Source organism: Bactrocera neohumeralis, chromosome 4 (assembly GCF_024586455.1).
Source record: "Bactrocera neohumeralis isolate Rockhampton chromosome 4, APGP_CSIRO_Bneo_wtdbg2-racon-allhic-juicebox.fasta_v2, whole genome shotgun sequence".
Taxonomy (NCBI): domain Eukaryota; kingdom Metazoa; phylum Arthropoda; class Insecta; order Diptera; family Tephritidae; genus Bactrocera; species Bactrocera neohumeralis.
Window position 1 is genome coordinate 11,212,012 of NC_065921.1, and position 12,687 is coordinate 11,224,698.

The 12,687-nt window shown below is 35.4% G+C and overlaps 1 protein-coding gene across 3 annotated transcripts; it reads left to right on the forward strand.

The window, feature by feature from the left end:
* Positions 1 to 1,167: 1,167 nt before the first annotated feature.
* LOC126755366 (uncharacterized protein CG5098) lies at positions 1,168 to 9,261 on the forward strand. 3 transcript variants are annotated; one of them, XM_050467885.1, is made up of 9 exons: positions 1,168 to 1,344; positions 1,757 to 1,913; positions 3,002 to 3,300; positions 3,359 to 3,785; positions 3,856 to 3,997; positions 4,060 to 5,197; positions 5,264 to 6,209; positions 6,275 to 7,681; positions 7,742 to 9,261. In XM_050467885.1, exons 2-9 carry the CDS (start codon positions 1,845 to 1,847, stop codon positions 8,222 to 8,224), a joined length of 4,911 nt encoding a protein of 1,636 aa, XP_050323842.1. In that variant the 5' UTR covers positions 1,168 to 1,344; positions 1,757 to 1,844; the 3' UTR covers positions 8,225 to 9,261. The 3 variants fall into 3 exon arrangements, with proteins under 3 accessions (XP_050323842.1, XP_050323843.1, XP_050323844.1); XM_050467886.1 differs by having other exon boundaries at positions 7,751 to 9,261; XM_050467887.1 differs by having other exon boundaries at positions 3,389 to 3,785.
* The last annotated feature ends 3,426 nt before the right edge of the window (positions 9,262 to 12,687 follow it).

Consider the following 12,687-nt stretch of genomic DNA (forward strand, 5'->3'; position numbering starts at 1 on the left):
TGTCACGATTTATTCGCAAATATTTTAATTCTTTTTACTCCAAAACACTATTATGAAATTATAAGAATAATAAAATTCCTTTGAATCATCCTGTACATAAATAATTACAACCTTGTGCCATCATATCTGGAAAAAAATTTATTATTGAACGCAACACTGGAGTTGAATTTATGAATTGTGTGCTTATTTCGCGGAAGAATAGTTGGAAACATTAGGAAAACTTTAATAGACTGCTTAGAAATTTGTAAGTGTTTAAATAATTCTGATAATAAATGAATGCTACAACAGAAGAGTAGTTTAACTGCGAATGCAGTATAAAAAAATAAAAGATAGATTTTATAGAAGAAATGCTTTGAGTGAAAAAGTGTTTTGGTTAAGAAAATGTGGAGTAAAAAATCGTGTGAAAATCTCCCAAAGCGGGTGCAGCAAACATATCTGAAAAAGTAGCGCAGCGAGAGCCTCTGCAGGCGGCACAAGCGAAATTCGCTCAATGGCGAAAATGTTTAAAGTGGACAAACAAATCTCGCCGTGATGAAGATACAGTAAAATAGGCAATCATGTGGTTGAAAGAGTGAGAAATGTGTGCGATGAGTTTGTGACGAATTTGGTATGCAGGTGTAAATGAGATGCACAATACTTTCAAGCGATGTAAACAAGAATTTGTGCAAAAAGAGGAATTATGCGAAAACAAATTAACACGAGATATTGAGTGATTATTAGAATTGTGGCATATAGTTACGGAAGACTATCGGAAAATATGTGTTATTTGTAGTTTGCTTATTACAAATTAATAGGCTAATTAAAATATCCATATACATAAAATTATGGAATATTTGTGAAAAAATAATATAATGTGCTATGACCCTTCCTTCATTACCTTTACCCTTTGTTTCAAAGTTTTTATGAAAATAAATATTAAACTAACAATTATTTGATTACGAACATCTTGCTATTTGGAATAAACAAAAAGCAATAATCTTTGACATTTCGGGGGCGCTCTGTCATATATACAGCTGCTAGCTGTCATACTTTTTCTTACATATGTTTTGTCTATTTTCGCCTTGTATTATGGCAGAAGACCAAAAGCAGAATATCAAGGGGAAATATAAAAGAGGAAAAGTTGCCGGAGTAGAAGCACAAAAGGAAAAGAATTGTGTATAGGTGAGATTAGTGTGGCGTATGGACAAAATTTTATTTCGCCTCCAATTACAATTTCTATAGTCAAATAAATATTATTACTATAGTAAAATGAAGCAGTTTAGTCAGAATGAATAAAAATAGGCTATGTTTAAAAACTAAACGCAGGGATTTTGTTAGTGTGATGGATAAATGAAGTTGGTAAATGTATGTGTGTGTATAATTTTTCGCCTGTGGGCTGCTGGCCGCAGGATCTGTGCAAGTGTCTGCTCTATTAAATTATAGCTCTTACTAATTAAATGTGACGAATTTTGGAAGTTGCATAGCACGATGTAAAATAACTTTTATGTAGTGTTTAACTGTTGTGATAATATACCACTCAAAATGTATTTCACGCCTATTTTATATCCTGTGTTAGCTATAGTTATGTTGATGTCAATAAAAAGTTTTTTAATAACAATAGAATACGGTCGTCAGTATTGAATCATTGCATATGCCACAAATTAAGTACGCGACCAAATGTACACAAATAAAAATCATATGAATAAAAAAAATAGATATGCAACTAATTTTACGTATTTCTAACACATTGATCGTTGTTTTTTTTAACTTAAAAAAGGTGCAGTCCTCAATGCTTGATAACTAAAATAACCGCCCTATTTAGTGGAAACTCTATAAACTTGAACAACAGCAACGAATAAGGTGAAATGTCTAATAATAATCCCCATGGACACATAAGTCAACCGACCCAAAATCCTTCATGGAATCATTTGCAAGTAAGTTCGAAAACTGAAAACTTTAACTTTCATATCATTACTAACTAGATCTGAAAATGAATTAATGCGTATGCGTCCTGTTATAACGCTCGTTTTATTTACAATATATAAAAGCATATCACTAAACAGACACACATGTGTACATAAATATCATTGTAATGTTTTATTATACTTAAATACAGATACCATCGTATATACCGAGGCAGCCACAGTTGGCGCATATGTCCAACGAACGTCCCATGGTGCGTTCACCATCGGCTTGGCATGCGCCGGCACCGCCACCGGATTCCCTATATAATTTTATGTCGGCCAATCATAAAAACGTAAATGCACCTAATATGCTAGAAAAACAACTCAGTGCTTCAGTAATATATTTCGTCTTAATTTTATATGCGGAATATTCAAATTTAATAAAAATGATTAGAAATAGTAATGTTTTGATTTTCATTCATTCCTTTCTGATTTGGTTTAGAGTATGATTTATTTATTTTTTCAGTATGTTGGACTTAGTTTTATTTAAAGTATTCCTCTATAATTTTGGCCGTTTCTAATAAATACATTATGCTGCTTTCAATATTTCAAATTAGTCAGTAAATTATTTATTTTAGTTCATATAATTTCACTTAACTGGATTTCTTCAGTAAGTAGCTTAAGGCAGAAGTATTAAAGAAGCCCAATATAATAAATATATTTTTTCTCAAATACCTTCTAGATAGCAGAATTCTTTTGCATTTGGTATCCCTTTCTTTTGAAATAAATTAACTCGGCAAACTTTTACCGTATGCAATGGCGTTACTAATTCTTCTGATAATAATTCAAGAAACTGAACGCCCAGTTCCCTTCTTAGAACTATATATGAAATTAAAGTAGTTTGTTTTTTTACGTCAATACTAATAACTAATCTATCAAATAACAGCAAATTGCTCACTAACATGCTCATTCGTATGCCCAAAAGAAAATTTTATAAATTTATCCCTCTTACCACAAAATATCTCAACTTCAGCTACTTACCGTTTTTATTGAAATAATAATGTGTTGTGAAGTTTTATAAAACCCGATGGTCTTATGCTAATTTTATATTCCAATAGCTTGAACATCAGATGAATTCTCTGCTGCCTCGTTCGCTTTTACCGCCATTCGATTCAATGGACTTATCGCTGCAATCAAGTCGTAGTTCAAGCTCACCACTGAACAAAATCGTTGGTGGTCATGCGCCTGGTATGCTATCACATGAGTACGGTGGTCATAAGCATGCGGCCACGCCACAGCCGCCAGGACCACCGCCTCCACATCAGCATCAGCAACATTCCCACCAGTCACAAGCGCATCAGCATCAGCAACAACAGCAGCAGCAATCACAACATCATGGACCGAATAGTTACCCGATGTAAGTAAATGAAGTGTGAAATGTGTAGGAAAACTTCAATTTGTTGCATTGTTTTTAGTCATAATTTATCGTCGAACTCACCTTCTAGCTTAGCACAGCAGCAGCAACAACAACAACAGTCACAGCATGCACACCACTCACAGCTATCTGCATTGCAATCTTCGCCAGCCACGCATGGCATGCAAAGTGGCGCTACACCGCAATCTCCTGCCTCACCAGCTGGCAGTCAAGGTCCCGGAAAATATATGAATACGAATGGAAATGATTGTGAAGGCATGCTGCCACCTGGTGGCTCAAATCCTGGCGGTTCGTCGTCGGTAGGTGGCAATAACAATGGCGCGAGTGCAAGCAGCGGCACCGCAGGTGGAGGTGGCGGTGGTCCAAGCCCTGGGCATACTTATATGCGCGAGCCCAACGATGCGCCTAGCCATATGAGTGAAAGCTATGGCAAAGTACCGCATTTGGCGCGTAATTATGAATCTGAGGTAGTTTACTTATAACATTTAAAAATTCAAAACGGCTGACATTTATTTATTTTTTTTTGTTGCTACTTAGTTACAGACAAAAGGTGCCGGACCTAAGCCAGTTGAGTTGGTCAGCAAAGATTGTAATTACACTTCGCTTATATCAAATAAAATGCAGTCGCATGCGCAGCAACAGCAGCATCAGCAACAGTCACAAGTTTCTCCCAAGAAGCGTAAGCAAAATGTTTATTTTTACAAAAAAATATATAATAATTTATCATTGTTTTCACTTTAGAATCGCCACTTCGCAATTATCATGCGCAACAACAACATCAGCATCATCATCAGCAGCAGCAACAACATCAGCAGCAGCCGCCAGCTTTTAATAATCCACCACAGTCTGCCATGAAGCATAACGGTCCGCATACACCACCCACACCACAATCACCCGTAATGCATCAGCAAACTGGTGGACCTTTACATGGCATGGACTATAATCAAATGCATTTGCAGCAGCAACAACAACAGCCACAGCCGCAGAACGCTTATCCACATCCACAACAGCAACAACAACACATGTCGCAACATTTGCCACACCCACCGCCACCGCATGCACTACACTATCCACCACACCCGCACGCACATCAGCTGCCACACAGTCTCTTGCCGCAACAACCGACACAACATCAGCAACAAGCCACACAATTGTCGCAACAAAATCAGCAACATCATATTCCACCGCAACAACAACACCTGCACCCGCAAATGCATCAAAATCAACAGCAACACCAGCACCAAGTATCGCCACGCATGCACCAACAACAACAGCAACAACAGTCTCTTACCGCACAGCAGCAGCAACAACAAAACCAATCACCACCAATGCATCGTTCACTGAACACCCACATACAACACACCAATTCCACAAACTACACGCATCTCGATGATATGGCGCCTGCTGTTGCAGCCAATGCATCAAATGCGCCCACATACAACGTGCACTCAGCAGAATTGAAAAAATCCTCGCCACCTGCTGATAATACCGTTATAGCAGATCTCTCACCCAAAACGGTTAATAGTGGCGCGAATAATACGTACTCCACCAGCGGGAAAAATGCGCCCAAAGCTGCTTCCATACCCGACAGCGCTGAGTCGCCTTCACCGGAAGCGATTTCTTCGCACTGCGAGTCATTGGACTCCAATAGTAATAGTAGTGGCGGTGGAGGCGCAGGTTTTCGACAACGTCTACATAAACGCGGTGGTGACACCAAATCATCCGGTGCAGAGGCTGTAGATTTCGGTAGTGTTCTAATGCCAACACAAGGCAACTCACCACAGCCGCAGTACCAGCAATTGTCAAGGAACAACATTCCACGAAGTCCAAAGTCGTCACCAACGGAACAAGTGCGACGTTCACCACGCAAAGCTGATATGTGAGTATATAGTTTTGGATTTCCTATATGCGGATTCACTTACAATATGCTTTTCCCACTTTATAGCAAATCTCCTGCAAGCAATTTCAACAAATCACCTCCCACTGCAACGGCAAACTTAGGTACACCACATACACAGAACGAAAAAATGGCAATCGCCTCTACACCATCCTCACCGACCAGCCAAACAATGGAGAATGGACGCATACCGCCAACAATTGGCACGGCTTCAACTCCACTGGGCACAACGGCGGAAACATTTGTCGACTCCGAAGTGGAGACAATTGACAAAATCAGCGCCATGATCGCCAGCACCGCAAATGACAGCGCAACGCACGTGGACACGAACAGTAACTCAAGCGTAAAGAGTGTCGGTGAATGCGACAGCGGCGCTCACAGCAGCGGCAGCCCGAAAACCAAAAAGCAACGTCAAGCGCTGAAACTGCGCAACGCCACCGAATACAATTCAAATTCGAATGGCTCAAGCAATTCATATAGCGCCATTGGAAATGCCAGCGCCACCAATAGATGTATGCCTATGAACGATAATGCCGTTGCGGTCGATGAGTTGCGCAAAGAACTGATGCAATCGGAATTACAGCAGCTGGAGGAGGCTAATGGCGACAAATCCGCAGCGCAAACCAACGAAAGCGAAGTCGTGGCTGGCAATCGTATGGAGTCGCAAGCCGATGCGCACATGAGGCAGCCACGACCACTAAGTCCGCAAAGTAATAGTCACAGCAGTAGCAGCTCGTCCAGCACTTCCAGTTGCAGCAATTCCAGCCACAGCAGCATTGGCAGCAAGACGACAGCAACGACCACACATGCGGAAAGCAAAACATCGGGGAGTCAATGTCCCGTTATAGCAACAACAACGCCAGCTTTGGAAGAGGACAATAAGCACAAACGACAGACTTCAGACGAGCGACAAGCGCCGACACAGACTGGCGATGCCGAGCCACTAAATTTAAATGCCCATAAAAGCGACACAGTGACAGCGGCATTCGAAGAGGTAAGCTTATTGAATTTTAAAAACAAAAATATTTTACTACATGAGTCTTTTAAAAACGTCCGCAGGTTGAAAATAAGTTGGAGGAGATGTTTGCTGGCATCGAAGATGAGCCCATCATACCGGAGACCGATGATCTTGCTTCACAGCCGCCCGCCAATACCACTGAAGTAGTGCGCGATTTGAGTTTAGCTTTAGAGTTATCTAACGCCAACCTCAGCGCTGTCGCACCTTCAGCAGATGCACCGCAGGAGATGAACACGTCTATGAACGCTACGCCGAAAGATGTGAGTACGCCATTGCATGTGCGCACGGAAGGTCCACCTCCGACTAAAGCCGCCAAAAAGTCGACACTACCTAGTCCTATACGTAAAACTACCACAGCAGACCAACAAACTGCCGCTTCAGAAGGTGCACAAGCCACAGACAATAAAGAAGGCGGGAAAACGAATAGTGCTGCGGCTGCGTCAACTGCTGCAGCGGGCCGAAGAAGCGGACCGCCGCGACGCCGTCTCTCCGTCGCCATGGATCCCGCTAATTTGCGTATACTGTTGGACGATGACGATGCTGACTTTGCGGAACCACGTGCACAGCGCGGCAAACGCACAACCAGCGCCAAACGGAACAACAATAGTTCGCAAAACAGCAGCGAGCAAAAGAAGGACGTCGTCATATGTTTGAATGACGATGACGATCAGCCGAGCACATCGGCTGCTGCAGCGGCAGCATTGGCGGCAAAGACAGCTAAAGAAGCGACCACACAGGCTGTCGGCAGCAGCAACACGCCAAATGCTAAGACGACGTCTAAAGCAGCTAAGGGCCGCAAAACGCAAGACACGCGCAAACGACCGAGTCGCGCCGCGGATACTGGCAAGAATGGCGCCAAAAAGAAATTGACGGCTAAACAACAACAGCAACAACGGCGTAAACAGCAACAACATTCGTCGGATGATGATGCGCCAGCTGCGCCATCCGCCGCAGCGGAACAAATTAAAAATAAATCTCCATTCATTTTGGTCAAGCGTGACGGCAGCATAAATGTGGTGAATGCGCCCTTGAATGCCGAAGATGTCAATGAGAAGAACGCAGCCGCGCGGCAGGTGAAGAAACCATCGGGTGCTGCTGGCTACGCACACGATCGGAAAAACCTACGCGGCCTGCACTCGTCAACGCTCAGCAATAAATACGATGCGGATACCACCGACTCAACGTGGATATGTGTATTTTGCAAGCGTGGGCCGCATCGTATGGGACTGGGTGACCTCTTCGGACCCTACCTGGTCACAATCGATTGCGAGGAATATAAGACGGCCGTAAAAGCACCCGACGCCATCGATATGGATGCGATTTTCGTGAGCAAACGACGGCGTCTGGATATGGTACAGACGAATCCGCGCAATCTGCCCGTGGTGCCGGCTAAAAACTGCACAGCGCCCACGGGTGCGACAGCTACTGCTACACGCACCAGTGGTGCGGTAAGTATACCAATCACCTTGCGCCAGCAAGACTTCTTTAGTAGCAACTCCCTTTTGCAGGGTAAAAAGAAAAAGAACGCTCAAGACACAAGCGCCCACGGTAACTTGAATACTGACGCTACGGTGACTATCGATCCGCTCGATTGCAGCGCAGATGAGACACTGCAGCAGAACTTTCTCGGCATGTCTAAAGTCTCGGAGAAGAGCTATGAAGTGTGGCTGCATGAAGACTGCATTGTCTGGGCGCCGGGCGTGTATTTGGTGGGTGTGCGTGTTATGGGACTCGATGCGGCGGTCTGGACCAGCACCACTTACCACTGTGTACTGTGTAGCAAACCTGGTGCGATTGTGTGCTGTCTGCAGCGCGACTGCAAGGCAGCCGCACATGTGCCATGCGCACGCGCAGCCGGCTGGAGTTTGAACGAATCAACAATGAACGTACACTGTCAACAGCATGCCGTGCAACCGGCCATTGCACCGACAACCCTATCAGCGCTAGCAGCACTGCAGCAACAACAACCGGCAGTTTTGGAAAATTCCTGAGAATCGCAAGAAGCCGAGTGTCACCGTCCTCGATCACGTGCGCAACAAAGTGCGCGTCGTCAACGTTGCTTAGCGAAGTCAACTGCACAGCGCAAGTCGAAATAAGTCGCAACAACAAAACATAAGTGCGCTGCTCTTAGCAGTAAGCGTGGTGTGATGTGTGCGACGTGAAGTGTTCGTGAAGCTACGGATGCAGGCCGTTGCTTTGCTTATTTGCGTTTCGCTAAACATTCGTTAGTTTTAAGCGTAAACCATTTTAAGCTGTAATAATAGTAGTGTACTATATTAGAAACTTCAATTTTACAATTACTTTAAGCTACCGTTACACACAGAATGTACACAAGACCATCGAGAGAGAAATTTTAGCGCTAAACATTTTTTCTACATCAAAAATTTTGTTTGTTACGCAACCGTTTGTCTAGCAAGTAGTTGATTTGCCGAAAAAATTACAAAAATAACAAAAATTCGTTCGATTTTCTTACTGAAAACAATATTTGTTTTACTTAAATTGCATTTTAGTTCTTATGTTTTACCATAAATTATGCCCTATATATAGCACATACATTTACATAAACACATACATACATATATTATGACATAATCGTAAGATATTTGTATATAAATATTCTTAATTGGCATAAAACTACATAAACTTATTAGTGGCGAAAGTAATTTTTATTGCTTCAAATCGGGGGCGTATAAAATATATAATGCGCTGGCATATATAATGAGCAAGCAAAGGATAAATCTATCATTTAAAGTTAAGGGTGTTATTGCGCTATGATATGAATGCATGTAAATTATTTAAATATACCAAATTTTATATCACGACTAGGCTGCATATAATTTATGTTTTGTTCTTCCTTTTTTGTGTGTATTTTTTGCAGCAAAAGCCGCGCGAGTCATATTGTTTTGAAACAAAAAATAATGTAACGGTTCCAAAAGGGTTTTAATCAAACCTCTTCATATACTGATAGTGAGAATAATAGTAAGCATAATAATAAATAAAATAATAATTTGCAACTATCTTAATATAATTGCCGTTTTTTCTTAAATTATTAATGAATAATTATTTTTAAATTTTATTATATTATATTTAAATTTGGCTTTTATTGTATTTTTATTTTATCTTTCATATATACAAACATATGTATGTATATTAATTATATTTTATACTTTTTAATATATGTATTTCACTTTTGTTATACTTTTTTATACGTTTATTTTTTTGGTTATTTTAAATATGATTTATTTCTTTAATATTTTTTGATGTTTCTAATTTTTTATCCAATATTTTTATTTATTTTAATTATTTTTTATTTTCATATATTTTTTTATATTATTTTTTTTTGTGAAATTTTATTTTTATATTTATTATTAATTAATTATTTGTATAATATTAAATTTTACTAATTATTGTTATTTTTTTTTGTAGTTTTTCTAATTATTTATTTTTATTTGTAATTTTTAATGTAATACATATGTACATATGTATGTATGTATGTATATTAATATTATTAATTATTAATTATATTAATGTTTTATATTTTATTTATTCTAATTTTTCTTTATGTATTTACAATTTTTTTATTTCATTTGGTTTTTATTTTCATATTATTTTAATTTTTATATTATATTTAAAATTTTTATTGTTTTAAATATGATTTATTCTTTTAATATTTTTTCTAATTTTTAGTCCAATATTTTTATTCGTTTTAATATTTTTATTTGTATTATTATTATTTTTTTATTTGTTTTAATTTTTTTTAATATTGTTTTAATTTTAATATTTTTTGTAATATATTTTATATTTTTATTATTGAATATATGATTTATTCTTTCAATATTTTTATTTGTTTAAATATTTTTTTATATTTATATATTTTTTTATATTAATATATTTTTTTATATTAATATTTTTATTTATTTTGCATAAATAAATATTGTTTTTTAATTTTTTATTTTATACATACATACATATATGTTTGTATGTATGTAAATTTTTAAAGTTTTCTATTTTTTTGTATTATTATACTTTTTTATATATTTGTTTTTATTATATAGCATTTTTTTTTGTATTATTCACAGGACTGCTAGTTTTTGATGAACAAATTTTGGACTAAATATAAAACTTGAATTTTAATTGAAAATCGAAATTTTTATGTTTTAATTTAAAAATCTAATTTTTAATCCAAACGTCTTGCATTAAAAATTAAAAATTTTTTTATTATTTTTTTTTTTAACTCTTAATTATGTTTATGACTAAATCCTTCGTTTTTACTTTTTCAATGCGATTTGTGGATTAAAAACATCCAATTCAAATTCAATTCTTTTTTAATGCGTTGTTTGCAACCCTGATGATATTATATGTATATATTTTTTATTATATTATATGTACATTTGTATTTTTTAATATTATATATGTACATATATGTATATTTGCAATTTTTTTAGACTTTTAAAATTTTATTTTCTATAATTTCTTTACATATTTTATTTATTTTTTTTTTTAATTTATATATAAAATTTTTTAAATCTTATTTTTTATACATTTAATTTTTTTTTGTAAATTTTTTTATACATATACATACATATTTTTTTAAATTCTTTTTTAATATATTTTTAAATTTTTTTTAATATACTTTAAAATTTTTTTTATATATTTAAAAAATTTTTTTTTATATATTTTAAAAAATTTTTTTTATATATTTTAAAAATTTTTTTTATATATTTTAAACATTTTTTTTTATACATTTTAAACATTTTTTTTACATTTATGTTATTTTTAGTTTTTTTTTTTAAATAAGCAAAATCTCACAACTAATAAAATAATTATTGTATAAGTGATATATTTGCTTCGATGTCTCTCTATTGGTTTTTAAATACAGTTAGATTTGAAATTCGCAACGTTAGAGCTGGCTAACTATGTAAATAACTTGAATAGTGCGTTGTTGAATCGATAATTGCGTATTTTTCATTTTAATTTAATTTTATAATTTATAAGCATTTGCTTAATAAACTGTGCAGATGTAAAATATAAATATTTATTATTGTAATATGAAATTGTATAAATTATATGTGGAGACTCAGCAAACAATAGTTTTCTATACATATTTTTTTATATTTTCCCAAAAAATAGCCAAAATAATCACAAATAAAAATAAATCAATAAATTTTTGTATGAAAAGAGGAAATGCACAATCACATGAGACATGTATGCTCTTAAGCAGTACTATATTTATACTTTATCAATTTTTGTAACTAAAATGCATATAAAATAAAATTATTATATAGATTCTCTCTAATATGTAAAAAAATTTGCAATTATTATCGAAATTTATACACTCATCCGTGACAGCAGAGAAAATTCGAAACTCCTTAGAGGCAAAAAATAAAATTTAACATAAACTGCATACACACATGTATATATAGTACATACATAAATGCAAAGTAAATAGAAAAAATTCTGTATCATTTCAATAAACTATGCTGAGAAGCGTAATTTACTTAATTATTATTGTTTTTTTTTTGTACACAAAGGACGCTACCAAATGACAACATTAACAAGTCATATGTAATATAAAATGATTCTCAAAATAAGTATAAATACATATATAAAAACGAAAACTAAATAAGAACTCAGTTAGGCATCATTGCGTTGCCACATGTGTGGTTTTAATTAAATTTATGCAAAATTGGAACTAATTGATTCATAAGTAAGACGAGTAAAAATGCTTTGGTTTTAGTTTTAAATCTATTTAGTTGTAGTTTGCTATAAATTATGCTTAGACTACAACAAAAACAGTTAAAAAAGTAAAAAAATAACGCAAATAACTTGTATAATTAAACCATATACATACATACATATATATAACAGAGAAAGTCTTAAATAAAGTAGTATGGCAACACTGCTGGAAAATCGTGCATAAATGCATACAAAAACAATAAATTAATTAAAATACATACACACACATATAAATAAATCTCTTAAAATTAAAACTAATTTTAAGCCAGTGTACACACATCGACATCCATACATACATACATAAAACCCAACTAACTTAAAAAGCGTAGTGAAAGTAAAAAATAAACAAAAACAAAGAAAACATGAATAATTAAAAAAAAATTATGAAATAAAATAGGCGTGCATCAAACACAAATATACCGCAAACTCTAGTATTTATGTATTTAATTAATTTAATGTAATTATTGTACTGTAATTTGTAATTTTCGCATTGTATTTACTATATTAATCCAATACAATCTAATACAATACAACAAACATACCAATTAAAAAAAGTGCTGTTCGAAATGTCAGCAACATTTTTGACTAAGTGATTAACTGTAATTTTTAATTAATACTAATTAATATTAAATTTAATGCACACACACACACACATATACACACAAAACAGTCACGCATACACATCGATAAGTCTTATCACACTCACATACACATGCGC